The sequence below is a fragment of the Zonotrichia albicollis genome, chromosome 6 (genome assembly GCF_047830755.1).
Source record: "Zonotrichia albicollis isolate bZonAlb1 chromosome 6, bZonAlb1.hap1, whole genome shotgun sequence".
NCBI classification, from domain to species: Eukaryota; Metazoa; Chordata; class Aves; order Passeriformes; family Passerellidae; genus Zonotrichia; species Zonotrichia albicollis.
The window spans coordinates 57,324,996-57,340,477 of record NC_133824.1 but is presented as its reverse complement, the minus strand read 5'-3'; the positions used below and the strand labels follow the sequence as shown (position 1 = coordinate 57,340,477).

At 43.6% G+C, this 15,482-nt stretch overlaps 1 protein-coding gene across 1 annotated transcript in view; it reads right to left on the bottom strand.

Annotated features, from left to right (window-relative positions):
- KCNH5 (potassium voltage-gated channel subfamily H member 5) overlaps positions 1-15,482 on the bottom strand; it is a 160,489-nt gene that overhangs the window by 116,527 nt on the left and 28,480 nt on the right. The window contains exon 5 of the mRNA XM_005491639.4: positions 5,296-5,411. Within this exon, the coding sequence (XP_005491696.3) occupies positions 5,296-5,411 (116 nt within the window). The remainder of the gene's footprint in view (positions 1-5,295; positions 5,412-15,482) is intronic.

The window sequence follows — 15,482 nt, the reverse complement described above, 5'->3', positions numbered from 1 at the left end:
ACACTTCCTTCATATTTTCTTCAAAAAGTTGTTGCTCCCTGTCATGGTTTGAGCCTGGCACAGAGCCAGTGCCTCCCATGAAAATGCCTCACCCTGGTGTCTGCTGTGAGATGTGACCAGGAATAAGCAAAACAGGCTCCAACTTAAACATAAAGGACACTTTATTACTTAAACTACAGGAAAAATAGGGAAAGACCATAAGGAAAAAGAAGAAAAGAATTGAAAACCTTACAAAACCACTTTCCTCCTCCCCACTCCCTGACTTTCTCAATCCAATACATTCTCTCAAAAACACCAACTGCCCAGCCCGGCACGACACTTTAGTATACTCAAACTGCAGTTCATGAAGAGGAAAGGAGTCCTTCTTGTTCCATAGGCTTCTCCTGGAAACACACTGAAACCTCGTGTGCTTCCTTGTCACTTCGGCACCGCCCGGGAAAAAAAAAGTCCTTTTGCCGCTTGTGACATGTTCCTTCCATGCCCAGTGCTCTCACCACTGGGACATGGCCAGAGCTGCTTTTAGGGTTGTCTTTCAAGGATGCCTTGTCTCACTCCAAAAAGGCACAGTCTCTGCTTTGGGACATCTGTCCCCCCCATATTTTTCCAACCCCCTGGGGCCGGGGGGTCCTCACGAATGAACCCTCCTGGTTTTGAGGCACTGCCTCCCCCTAAATGCAGTCTGTGTCACAGGAACAACTGAGTCCATGGCTACAAGAAAAAGTCCAGCCAAAAGGCCACTCCAAATCATCTCTCCCCATCCAATCATCTCCACATTCTTCGGGCCAAGGTCCTTGTCTTATCTCATCTCCTATCTCCCTTCTTATTCAGCTTCGAGGAGGATTAGCATTTTTGCAAGGCCCCAATCATGCAAGGAAGGGTTAAAAGTTTTCAGTCTCTGTCGGTCCGGAGCGACTCCCACGCACGCTGCCCACACGCTGCCGCTCCGGCCGGGCACTCTCCCTCCTTCTCCTCCTGGCTGGCTGCTCTCCTGGGGGGGGGGGGGGGGCTGGCTGCCCGAGGGCTGACTCTCTGGGATCTTCCACCCTTCCATCCTCGAAGCCCCCCCGAAGCCCCCTCAACCCCATCTCTGTCCAGGCCCCGGGCCTACCGCATGGCCGGCCCCTCCCCCGCCCAGCAGCAACAGGCTGGGCGGGGGAGAGAGATCTGAACTCCTCGCCGCGATGTCCAAAAGAGGGAGTGCCAAGGGCAGTGCCCTGCTTTTAACCCCTGTGTATTCTCGGAGGTGTGTCCAAACCCCACTGGCTACACCAGGTGTCAGTATCAAACCCAAAACCTTCATTGGTTTGACCACAGCTTCCCAGAATTCCCACTCCTTCCTGGTCAAACCACGACACTCCCACAAGCTCAGTATCACTAGTGGGTTCTCCTTTATTTCCTGTAATTACTTCTCATTTTTTCTGCATAGGACTATAATCTCCTGCATGCTCACTGCTGTAAAATTGTGGAACTGGAAACACTGCAGAAACCAAGCCAAATTCACTTAAGGCATTCCCAGCTAATCTAATTACCTCTTATCTCAGCCCAACACAAGAGACAAAAGCACAAAGGAACACACACGTGGTAATTTATTGCACTGACAACTGAAAGATCCATTTGGGGATCCATCTGGGGATCTGAAGTCTGTATGGGATAAAATAAGTAATTACAGCAACTTTAAAACTCATTTCAGCCTAACACCTGCCCCATGCTGGATGATGCACCATATTTCCAGGACTGAAAACAGCAGCCTCAGATGTGTAAAACTGATGAAACACAGGATCCTTCCTTCCTCAATGGAGAGGAGTAAATGACTCTGAATAAACTGTATAATAACTAAGAATATGAACTCAAGCACCACAGATAGGGATTCTCCATTAATTCTTTGCAGTCTTGTCTTTTACGTGTTTTTAAGAGAAAGCTGTTGCTGAGATCAGACAGTAAAAGTCTGGCTCTGCTGAAAATCTGTCCTCCAGGAAACACCAAGGGACAACGACAGCAGCCTCCCTCATTCTGTGATGGGGAATGTGCCTTCCCAAAATGTCAAATCCTGGCCAGTGTCAGGCTGAAGGGATGCAAACCTGCTCCTGCCTACCTGGTCCCACCCTCCCTCAGCCCATATTGAGCAATCAGGATCTGTAGGGAAAGTCAGCAGAGCTGATACAAGGAAAAACTAACTTGTTCCATTAATTAGCCATTTCTTTTCTACAGGGTCAGCAGAATTGTACAGAATTATCCCATGGCCAGAAAAGCACTGGACCCACTGCACAGGCAGTGGTGGGAGAGCAGCAGAGACCTCCAGGAGCCCGTGGCTGCTCCCTTTGCCAACATCCTCATGTCACACCAGCCCCAGTGTAACCCAGAGCCCTCTGTGGAGTGGTGTGGTCCCAATGGCACTTGCCAGAGACAAGCACAGATGGCAAACCCCTGGTGAGACATATAAAATATCAAACTCCAGGTTGTTATCTCCAGATATCTCTTTGGACACATCAGTGCCCAACACTTTGTTGATAAATCAGCTCTGGGACTTCTTTCCCTGGTTCCTTCAGGCCTGTTTGTTCCTTGCCTTGTTCACTGAGGCAGGAGCTGGAGATGTCCTCACTAGGGCTGGAAAAATAAACTACTTAGGGCTCAAGCAGAATGTGATTAACATATGCTTGATAGTTCCCTGTGCCTCTGGTGGTGGAGTGCTTGGGAGCTCCCACGATACTGTAAAAGCATAATTATTATTCTTAACATAATCTCATGCTGAGTTTGACATGGTGAGTGGGTGGCAAGTGACTGTGGAGACCACTGAACTATAATGATTATTTCTTTCATGCTGCATGGATTTTTAATCACCAAAGAATACACAATATCTTGTTAGTCAGCTGCATTCACCACAGACTGTCTGAATTATTCCTGTGTACAGCTAATAAAAATGACTGGTAACTGTTAAGTCTGATAAGGTGAGCAGAACATTCTGCAAGGAATGAGCTGTGAAGATAATGCTCCTCCTCAGATGCAGAAATATGGAAAATGGGACCTGTATAGCAATGGTGAACCCACCCTCAGTCTGCCTTCCTCACAGCACTTTGCCTTCAAAGCACTTACCAGCCATAAAGTACTTTTAAGAGAGGAGTTTGCACACTCTGCAAGCAACTACTCCTGAGTACAACCTCATCCCAGCTATTCCTGAGCACACCTACTCCCTTACTTGAGGTTTTGCTGCTCCCTGATCTAAATCTCCCTTGCATTTTTTTTTTCCTCTAGCTATAGTGGTCCTGGTGAACAATTTTCAAGAATGGCTGTAAATGGATTTACAGGACAATGACCCATCATGATTTTGAAAAGCATGAGGTGTAAGTAATCTATCATTTATCCAAGCTACTGGTATGGGATTATTCAAGGGAAAACACCACACTGCCAACATCTGAAAACTGTGCGTTTTCATTCTGCTAGTTCAAGATTTTTATTATCAAAGTTCACTTTGATAAAAACCAGAAAGGTAATGAAAACAAAAAAAAACAAAAAAATCAAACATTTAAAGCTTCTATCAGTTCTACCCCAAGAAAAATCTCAAGTAAGGGAGTAGGTGTGCTCAGGAATAGCTGGGATGAGGTTGTACTCAGGAGTAGCTGCTTGCAGAGTGTGCAAACTCCTCTCTTAAAAGTACCTTATGGCTGGAAAGTGCTTTGTAGGCAAAGTGCTGTGAGGAAGGCAGACTGAGGGGGGGGGGGTTCACCATTGCTGCACAGGTCCCATTTTCCATATTTCTGTATCTGAGGAGGAGCATTATCTTCCCAGCTCATTCCTTCCAGAATGTGCTGCTCACCTTATCAGACTTAACAGTTACCAGTCATTTTTATTAGCTGTACACAGGAATAATTCAGACAGTCTGTGGTGAATGCAGCTGACTAACAAGATATTGTGTATTCTTTGCTGATTTAAAATTAAAAATCCATGCAGCATGAAAGAAATAATCATTATAGTTCAGTAGTCTCCACAGCCACTTGCCAGGATAAGTTCTCTGGCACAAGGTCTGTCTTTTTCAGTAGGTCATATATTTTGACCCTGTATTTTTGACCAATTTATTTTCCATTACCAGTGGACCTGAAGATGAAGGCAGTACCTATTTCATAAATTAATCTGAAGGTATTCACTTGTTGCACCACCCTCACTGTTCAGGAGTTATTTGCAACCAGACAAAGAGTTCATTGCATCAGTTCTGAAGATAAAAGTGATGGGGGAAATATTGTAGCAATGGCCTTGCAGGAAAGTCAAGATCAGGGTATTATATGCAGGCCATGGGAACCTAGACAGGGATGCTTCCAAGAGGTTTCTCAAACAATCCCATTTTCCTGGGAGAGAGGTTCAAGGACACCAAACCTGGTTCCATGTCCCTGTGAGACAGCACAGTAGAGAAGCACACTGTGCACCCCAAGTTAAGGCACACCCAGGAAGCTGAGGACTGTGTGCACAGAAATAGTGTCATTTAAATAAAAGTGTTTTATGACCTGTCCTAAACACGTGAGCTTGCCACGTGGAGCTGCTTTACGACGAGTAAAAGCTGAAAAAATCAGAGTCGGGAAATATTTTCCTCTAAGAAAATCCTTACCTAATGGGAATTAGGGTGGGGTTTTTTTCCCCCACCTCCCCAGGAATGGAGCAGGCTGGTGTCCACCCCACTGTCCTGGTTCAGAGCAAATTTTGGAGAGAACCCCCAAAGGGACCCCTCTAGGAAAGCAGATTCAATCGTCCCCTCCCCACAACAGTCCGGGAGAAAAATACCTCCTTGGAGAAAAGTGGAAAAAACCCTGTTTATTAAACAATAAAACCTAAACAATATTAAACAATAAAACCCCTTGCTGCTCCAAAAGAGATGACGAACTGAGAAAGTCCCTCCCCTGGCTGCAGCTCAGCTCACTCAGTCTCTTGGTGATGGAAATGTCGCGGCCCAGGCCCGGCCCAGTGGGCCTCAGGTGGGAGCTGCCGGTGCTCCTCTGGTGTTCAGGCCAGAGCAGGTTTGAACAGGGCCAAAGAAAAGAGAAAACCCACAGTTCAGGGAACTTCTTTGCCTCAGCTAGCTAAACTAACTAAAACAAAGGAGAGCTCTGTCCTGCTGTCTGTCCATCCGCAGACAACACAGTCCAGGAGCAGGGATGTGGAGGAGTGAGTGCGGTGTCAGAAAACAAACTGCAGCTTCTTCTCTCCCCTCTTCACACTCTGGAACAAGTCCTAAAGGTGCAAAACTTATTATTCAGAACAAGATGATGGGGGATAAAAGCATCATCTTGTCAACCCAGGACAGGCACTTACTTCAGCCAGGCGGGAGTGCTTGTGCACCACCTCAGCCTTGTTCATGGGCGTCAGCTGCTGCAGCACGCTGCGGCTGTTGGTCAGCGCCCGCGTCAGCCGGGCAAACTTGGTCCAGCCTGCAGGGAAAGAAGGGAACCGTGTCAGAAATCACATCAGAACTACCCAGGCATCATCCAGTGCTAGTAAGGATCCTTTCTGCTCAGCGATGTTCAGTCTCAGACATGAATGGTTTCTCTAAATTGCCGCACAGAGCGGCTTCAGGCTCCGCGCTTAAAGAGCTTGCAAAAGAGGGAAAATGCTGCTCCTTCAAGGCAGCACAGGTAAATGTGAAAGGAATCAAAACATTCTCTCCTCTGCTTTCTGGAGACATTGTGTTAGAGGGATGACATCCCGTTTTCAGCCTTCTGGGGACATTCTCTGCTGCTGAAATCTAATTCTAAGCCACTGAAGTTCAGGCAAAAGCTTCCCAAGCCTGCAAATCCTGCTGAAAGAAAATCCTTCCCAGCTACAGAAAGGCTCCTGCTGATTCAGGACCACTGGAGCAGCCCCCGAAGTCTGATCCTTAAGTCTTTACTGGTTTTTACCTCAGCTAGACTTCAGGGACAAAAATAAACTGGAAAAAAATTCAAAAGACTGCACTACCAGTAATGCTTCAAACTAGAAGAAAAAATACAATTAAGCATTTGAATTCAGTATAGAAATTGATTTCAAATGGCATTAAGAAATAAATATAGCTATTATACTAATGATAAACATCTGCTTTAATTGTAGCCTGGGACCCACACACTGAGCTGCCCCTGAGGAACATTTTCCTGTAGCACCTGGCAAGGAGCAGTTTGTCACTGACAGCAGCACCAGCCCAGGGACATGTCAGCAAGTCATTCCTGCTGGAAAAACACCCCAGTGTTTGTGATGGTGGGGATGCATCAGTGGATGGGGTAGATGGGTGCAGCAAAGAAAACACCAGGATTTTCTGCAGTGCAGCACCACAGTATTGAGCAGAAAAACTGAAAATCCAAGTATCTTTAGGAAGGAAACATATTCCCAAGGACATGGAAGGAGATGCTGAACATTCAGTTTAGCCAGGTATGTCACTGTTTTATCAGAGTCGTGGATAAAATATCAAACAAATTACAGACAGGAAAGGGGTTCAGGGGAAGGTTTAACTTTTATTTAATTTGAATACTGAGTAGGTGAAAATTAGGAAAAATACTCGCATTTGAGAAAGGAAACATAGCATTTCTGCATTAGAATCATCACAGAATCACAGAATGGTTTGGGTTGGAAGGGATCTTAAAGATCCTCTCATTCCAACCTCCTGCCATGGACAGGGACATCTTCCACCATCCCAGGTTGCTCCAAGCCGATCCAACCTGGCCCTGAACACCCCCAGGGATGGGGCACCCAGAGCTGCTCTGGGCAACCTGTGCCAGTGCTAGGCTTATTTTTAAATGCTTTATATTTTAAATGCCTTTAAATTCCAAGTCAGAGACTTGGAATGTTAAGGGAAGCCCTGAGGGAGACAAAATAGCAAGCAAGGAACAGAAAGGACAGTAAAACGTCAAGAAAAAATGATGTACAAACTTGGCTTTGGCATTTACCGCATACATACCACATTCACACAAATGTAAATCCATTGTTCATCATTTCACAATCAGAACAGCTTAAAATATCATGACATGCCACCAGCACTGCACAAACATTTGTGTCTGGCTATTTATACATGACCTCAAAAATGCACATAAAAAATTCACTGGGAAAAGGTAAAAAAATAGAAGCATTTTATTAACTTTTCAAATGTAAACTTTAAATGTGAGCTTTGGATATGTCTCATGCTTCTGGAGCTTACAGGGATATTCAATTAGGAATATGCACTTTCTCTATTTAACAAGGTCGAGGCAGAATACAGTGATCTGTGAACTATTAATTTCTATTAAAAAATCCTTGCACTTTTCCTTCTCCTAATTGTCTCTAAAACTGCAGAAGCTTTAAGACAGAAGTCAGAACTGTTCTTTATTTTTCTAAACCAGCAATTTCAAAGACCAAGTGAGCCTGGTAACAGCATTGTGACAGCTCTGCCCTAGCATTTCTAGTAATTGCTGGAGGCCACATTGCGTGCAGGTGATTTATTTTGGGTCACTGCAAACACACAGCAAGAATCAGGGAAAAAGAGAAGCTCTTCTCCAGGAAGGTGTTCACTCACTTCCAATCCTGGGCAGGTACTCACACATTCAGGTATTCAGTCATGGTCCTCTTCCCCTGGAAAAATATTTCCCTGTGGTCCATAAGACAAATACAGGCCAGTCCCCAACCTTTATTTTGTCATCCTGCCTCACAGCTGATACAAGAGCCATGGAAAAGTGCTCAGCAAACACAAAACCACCACAGACAAACTGCTGGGTGCAGCCCAAATTACTCTCATTTGTCACATCCCAGAGTTGTCACTACTCCAGCTCCTAACAGGGACATGGGGAGGTCCAGCAGGGAGAGGTAAAAGCCCATGGACAATACATGCTGGGAAGTGGTTTGGCAGAAAATGGTGTGGGGATTCCCAGAGGACTGAGCTGAATGTGTCCATGGTGGAAATCCTTGACTGAGACACAGAGCTGCCAGCAGGTCCAGGAGGGGGATCCCTCCCATCTCCTCCTCACTGGTCAGGCCAGTTCCTGCAGTGAGGAGGATTCGGAGAAGAGTCAGAGGCTGGCAATGACAGGAGATGGCTTCATGTACCCTCTAGAAATCCTCTGTCATGGGGCTTTGCAGGCTGAGAGATCCCTCTCCTAAAAATACAGTGTTTAAAATGCCTCTCTTATAAAAGCAGAACTGGTAAGAAATCCCTTGTCACTGTTCTAGGTAAGAAAAGCATCTGTCCTGCATTAACCACAAATGCAGCATTCCTGGGCAAGTTTGGGAAGATGGAGCAAGAAGCTGCACACCAGACAACAGCAACCCTTTTGCTGTAAAAAAACAAAAGGGAAAACTATAATTTTTCAAATCCTTCTTTACCACCACCTGAAATCATCAATATCATGTGAAAGAAAGAAGCCACACATTTTAGCATTCAAAGTTACCACTCTGCTCATCTGCTGTAACCTCTTCTTTCCACAAGACAAACCATTTCATTGTCTCCTTTCTCCACCAAGACCAAAGCTTTGCTTTGTGCCAGAGCAGACCTTCTGCAAAACCCTTCCAGCCTCATTTAGAGAATTCACATTTTCACATTTCTTTCAGCCCTGTGAAGCCCATGATTCTGGACACTGGAAGCCCAGAATACACTAACATTTTTCTCCAATTCAGCACCAAGCCCAGCATTATTTTACCTTCGCCGACCTACCCATCTGTAATAGTGTGAGAAAAAAGTACCAAGTTCTTTTGTTTCCTATTTACAACCCAAGAGAATTAAAAACACAGCAACAGCAAGATGCTGGGTTATGAGTGGGAAGGTGAAAATGCACACAGGCTGCCTTGTGTCTGAAATAATCTGCACAGGGTACATTTCTCTCTTTCTTGACCTTGTTGTAGACTAGACAAGTTCAGAATTATATTTAAAACCAATGTGTGTGTTTAAATAGACCAGGGAAAATTTGCATAGCTGCCTACTGCTGTCAATGTTTCTTCAAACGATTCTCTCCTTTCTTTTCCTCTTTAGACAGACACTTAAAAAGAATGATAATTTTATCCCAAGTATTAGTGACCGTCTGTCCTCACAGATATTTTCAGTCTGGAAGGAGTAAAAGGAGATGCACAAATAGCAGGTGCAAGAGGGGCAAAAACAAAAATGTTACTATGAAAAAATGCAACACTTTTTGATGCTCTCTTCAGCTCAGCTGGATTGCATCGTTATTCCCCAGCATTGCCTGAGAAAAAGCACCCTGAACTTGCACCATTGCACTCAGATTCTTGGGAAAAAAAGCATCATCATCAGGTCACACACCAGATCAGGCCAGCAGCTGCTTCTCCTTACAAGCAGTTAAACTGGGTGTTTCACACAAAGACCACCTCAAATGGAAAATTCTGGAGTAGCTTATAAACAAAATGATAGTTTCCCCTGGTTCTCTTTAATTACTTTCTTATCCAGGGACAAAATAAGAAGCATTTGTTCCCCTGCTTTAAAAAAAAAAAAAAAACTCATGATTTGCATTCATTCTCAGTCCCCAAAACAATGATCCCTTAAACAGGAACCTAGCAAAATATTTCCCTGTTTCTATCCATTATTCAAAATAAAGTTACTGCATTCTCATTAAATTGGAGGTTTAACAGTTACAAGAACAGGACATGAAAAAGGTAAGCATGCTGATGGACATGGGCTAAACTCTCTGCCTTGGCCCAGCTGTAATGCTGCCCTCCAAAGCAGGAAACTTCCTTCTTCCTCCGTTTATTTTAGACACAATTAAATTTTTTACATCCACTGTTCTCCATGCCTCTTGCCTTAAACCAGACTGCCAGTTTGACAGCCCTCTGACTGTGGGTCTGAGACAGAGATGACTTTGTGACGTCCTTCACACAACAGCTGAGCCAGAGGTTTCTCTGAAGAGAAATAAAAACAGGAATACCAAATTAATTTTTAAAAAAGGTATTTTTTCTAAACCTTAGATGCTGTGACACTGGTTGAAGGTGTTGATGCTGTGACAGGATTCCTGGGGGAGTGCAGGAGCACAGGGGGGAGGTAGGGAATAGTCAGGTGAAGCAAGTCAGAGCACCCAAACACCTCCTCAGGGGAGGAAAAGCTTTCCAGAAGGATCTGAGGATCTCATTTAGCCACTCAGTGGTTTATGAATGTATAGATTTATACATCACTACAGAAACTTCATGGTGGCTGAGGGGGAAATGGTATTTCAAGGTTAGAAGTTGATCCTTTTGTCCCTCCACCACCCGAAAGTCCAAACTATCCCCTCACTACAGCACGTGCCTTTCCATCAGCTCCTCCTCCAACAACAGCAGTATTATGCCAACACATCTCTCTCCCTGGGATCCCAAATCCATCATTCTGTATTACACTGGACAGCTGGGATGGGCACATCTGTGCAGCATCTCTGGGATGGGCACAGTTCTGTGGCAGCTGCTCTGCACAAACCTCCCCTCCACTGCTGCACTTACTGCTTTCTCTGTGTGCAAAATCCTTTCCAGACTCATTTAGAGACCTCACATTTTCACATTTCTGCCAGCTGCACCCTTGCACTGCCACAGGGACCTCTCTGTGCCCTTCTGGCCACCAGCCTGCTCCCCAACACCACAGCCTGCAGATGGATGCAGCCCACAAACACCCCCAGGCAGCTCCAACACAGCTCCTCATCCCTGCTGCCTTCCCTGGGCAGGGAGAAACATCAGCCAGCTCCAAGATGTTGATGCAGTGTATAGCAGAGCATAAAAAACTCCAAAATACCAGAGTAAAAATCTGTCCAAACAAAGTGCAGCAAGGGAGGCTTCCCCATGCAGAATTGATGTTGGAATGGATGAGACAGAATCATTGAATCGTTTAGGTTGGAAAAGACGTCTGAGACTCTTTCCTGAAGGTTATGTGGAGACAAAACCTTGAAATCAGAAGGATTTCCAAGCTCACAAAGCTCACAAAACAGAAAATATTTTCAAATATAACTAAATGCAAGTGATAAAACCTTTAGAACTCTCACCGTAATTTAATTAGGAGTTGAAAATTTGCATTCATTCTCAGTCCCCAGTCTCTCTGACTGGGTTTGTGTACAGTTCCAAATGCAGATCTAACCACCCAGCTAGCAGCCACACTGAAAAAAAAATTTAGTTCATAAACTACATTATGTCATTTTAAAGCTAAATTCATACATCAGAGTTTATGAAGAGTTTAAAATCTCAAGGTGAAATGTTAATGTCCTTTATGGTGCACTTGCTCTGAAAAACCTCGACATGACTAGCTGCCCCTAATAAAGCATTAATGCAGCTCTACTGGGTTGCAATTAACCTTTTTGTCAGGGTTTGTCTGGTCTTAAATAATGGTGACTTTTAAATCAGTATAACAGGGAACTATCCCCTACCTTAGATTACAGGGAATACACTTGGGTTAAGAATTATATGCAGTGTGAAAAAACAATTGCAGAAGGCAATTCCAGCAGTGCCGGTGTTGATTCCTGCTGCAGGAGCACAGGGAACAGATCCCAGCCATGGGAAGATTGTTCTGATGTCATTGAGAAGCACAAAACAGTTAACATGCAGAATGCTTAAATAATACATAATTTATGACTTACCCACGAGAGCAAAGAGCTGGCACTGCTCAGAGTTAGGAAGTGTGGAATTCAATTGCTAACACAGATCATCCTTTGGCATAAATAGTTAGCATGTATAAATCTAAACTCTTTCTAGACTCTCCAGCAGTAAAATCATGACAATGGCTGGCTGTTTGCTCTTTACTGCAGGCAAAGTATGTCTGAAAGAGTTCACTGTCTCGCTGAAAAAACTGATAGTCCCAGTATTGGGTTTTTAGAGACAGAGGGGAATAAACAAGATTCCTGAATAAACAGCTTAATAGTCAAACAATGTTCAATCATTCCCATGGTGTAGTAAAAATATTTCTGGACTTAGAGTCTATTAAAATGAAATTCAAAATATTGGGATAAATTTCTGGAATTGAAACTCTGCGTGTTCCACTGTCTGAAAACGCACTGCACTCCTGGGATAATTTTTACATCCAACCTCACTTCTTGCTCAGTGTTGTCTTCCCAGCTACCATCCACCCACTGCAACTGCTGGGGAGCTCAGTATGGATGAAGAACTAATAGGTAATCTTGGGCATATCATTTTACCTCTCTGAGCTTCAGCTTCTCATCCTTAAAATGAAGATAATGCAAATTACCTAATTTGCAAGCCATTTTGAGATCTACTGATAAGGAGAGCTAAGATTTATATAAATCTAGACTACACTAGGCATACATTTTAAAATTACAAAATATTTTTTAATTTAATTCTCAAATAGCCTTAAATGTACAGTGCCCAACTTCTTACATTTCATTTTTCTGCAAATAAGCCTAAACTTTATACACAAACATAGGGAAACTACTTCCCATAAGTGTACAAAAACAGGTGCAATGTTGGGGAAGAAGAAGGGGGAAAAAATACTAATTACTGTAAATATCAGTTAACTGGCTTTTACAAGTTGGTCAGATAAAGTGCTCATCCCATCACACCATCTCATCCTGGTTCTGCATTTGAATCACCCCAGAGACACTGAGTGGCCAAAGCCTCTTGCACAGCAATCTTCACCAAACTGACCTTTGTGTGACACTCTCAACAAGATATTGAGACCACACACTTCAGTAAATTACAGGTTAAATGGGTGAAAAATTTATTACTTGGCAAGTATCAAACAAGGTGCAGTGGGAAATAGTAAAAATTTATTACTGGGATCCTTCTGGACACCAGCGGCCAGGCATCCTATTCAGTGCTTATCTCCAGGGTATGAAAGTCCTCATAAAATGACTGATAGAAGTGTCAAATGACAGGAGGATTAGAAGAATGTTAAACAGCACTGAGGACAGTCAGGATGCTGCGCTTGATGCCTGGGCACATGCCATTAAAACATGTTTTAAATGGAAAACAGTCATCCAGAGAAAAGCAATGAAAATTTGAACTCCATCACAAGGAGGGGGAAATGTCCCAGGCAAAGAACAGGTCTGAAAAGGATCCAAAGGTCTTGGTAGATGAGCAATTCAGCATGTAATTGGCTTTGGCAAAAAGTCACCTGCTCCTTGGATACATAACAGTAAGAACTGGGCTTGGAGGCTGAGCAATGAGCAATAATGAGGAATTAGCCGGAAACCCACCTGGCCACAATAATTGCTGCAGAAACTCACTGGGAACCTGGGAGGATGAAATCCAGGTCACCACAGCTTCATCCCTACTGCTGCCAATGAGCTGGATTAAAGGGCAGCTAAAATATCCACGTATCTGCCATCACCAGGCCTCCAAACTCAGTCTAGACAGAGGTTTAAGGAGCTGAACTCATTTACTTTATCAAATGGAGGCACAGTGATGAGCTGATTATATGTGTAAGTGCCTTAGTGGGACTTTCTTAATACAGTGGGAAAGAAGACATAAGAAGATGCCACTTCAAGAAGCTGAAGCCAGGCTAATTTGACACTTCTTTACTGCCAAAAGCCTAATGGAGAAGCACAAAACATAGTGAGTAATGTAGTGGATGCTCAGCCTCTCCTAAATCAATACTGGATGCCTCCCTGGAGGGGATGATTTAGTTACACACAAGTTCATGGGTTCAGCAGAGGAGCAACTCAGTGAAGTGGAATGCCCTGTGTTACACAGATCAGACTTTTAAACCCCACTACATTTATAGTTATTATTTTAGATTTGGCTAATGATGAGTGTTCAGTTTTCTACACACAAAGTGTATCCATCTACAAACAGCTTCTGCTTCAAAGATCAGCTTCCAGTTTAATTCAATCTCTCACAGGGCTAGATTTCATTTCAACGGGATTTCATTTTCATTGCACATTAAACTTCCAGAAATTTGCAGACAGTTAATGTGCATTGGTGGGCTGCTGATGGAGCACACAAAGGGCTCCAAAGGCTGTATCAGATTCAGTAAAAAAGAATTTCATTTCTGTGAAAGAAACTAAGCAGCCCTGGATATGGAAACGGGAATTCCCTTGTCTTCACCATGGTGGGTCTCCAGCAGTAGTAAAGCAAAAAAAGGATACAAAGGAGGAAGAGGAAATGGAAATAAGGCCTTGGAGCATCACTCCGGAAAGTGAGGAAGAAAATCTCTCTGTGACTATTTAGCCTGTGCAGTGTCTGCAGAAAGTGCCAGCAGCACACCACTGAAGACATAGCAGGGATGAATAACAGGGGTGTTTGTCCTGCAGGAACAGGAAAAAAGCAACCTTGGAAGGTCTTCCAGGTAACTGGCAAGCTGTGCCTATCCCAAATGGATGGTTTAAAATACTACCTAAAATAGTGTATATTATCTTAACTATCTAAATACTGAAAGATATTCTCTGTCAGCATCATTGCACTGAGCTGTCTGCTCTTGGCACTGAAAACCCACCTGGTGTCCTGGCAAATTCCCATTCTTGTCACCCCTCCCAAACCAAAGCCCTTTCTGCTGCACTCTAGACCCAGGGGAGAATGGAGAACTGGAGGGGATCTCCTTGCTGCCTGGAAGGGAGGGAAACTGCAGATCACAGCAGAAGGAAGCAGCATGAGAACAAGTGGGTCTCTATCGTGACCCTTGTTATTACAGCCACAGAAAAGAGCAATAAAAACATGTTAAGGATATCCAAATTGTAACCTATTAAATTACTGTGATGGATTACTGTCAAGGTGATGTACTCAACAGGGTACACTGTGCTTCAGCTAAAGACAGAAACCTTATTTTCATGCTCTAATCCCTCCACCCACTTCTTCTATTATCACCAGGATGGATACCCCCTCAAGGAAGAAAAAAGGTTCCCATGTGCAACTAGTTATATATGCTTAATAACTTGCACTTATTAAAGATAAAAAAGGATCAGAATTATAGGCTTAGCAAGGATTAGCAAGCCATAAGTGCATATTTCTGCAACTACTACACTTTTTATAGCCCTGTCACACTCTGAGATAGAGTTGTATCATTATATAGAGTTATATAACCATAAAGAGTTATATCACTGGAAGCATTACAGCATTGTCCCAGACAGACTTGATTATCCGAGTCTGGCTCTAGCAAGTGAAAAGGGAAAAGAAAAAAAAAAAAAAAAAGCAACTTCAGGATCCTGCTGTGCCATTTCCTGATCCCATCTGTTAACAACACACTGTCCTGAGTTGTAGGGGGCTCATTACCACAACTTTGCATCCTGATTCTACATCCCCTCATTATTCACCAGAACTTCCCCATCACTAAAGATGTGACAAGCCTGATGTTTCACTCCACAGAGACTCCAGATAACCACTGAGAATCCCAGCCAACAAAAAATTCTAAGTTTACATAGAGGCCAGTTTTTTTCTTCACTGATGATAACAAAGGGAATAAAACCATTGCTCAACTAGGTGAAACTCCCCTATTAACCAAAATTGCTGGTCTTTTTTTTTTTTCTACACTTAAATTTTTTGTTCCATAGACTCTACAGCACTCCTGGCTTCAAATGGTGTTAACATTTTAAGTGTCTCCATTCACCCTTCTAATAGTTAGGGCCCAGAAAAATGGCTTAATTTTTTTCCTGACAAAT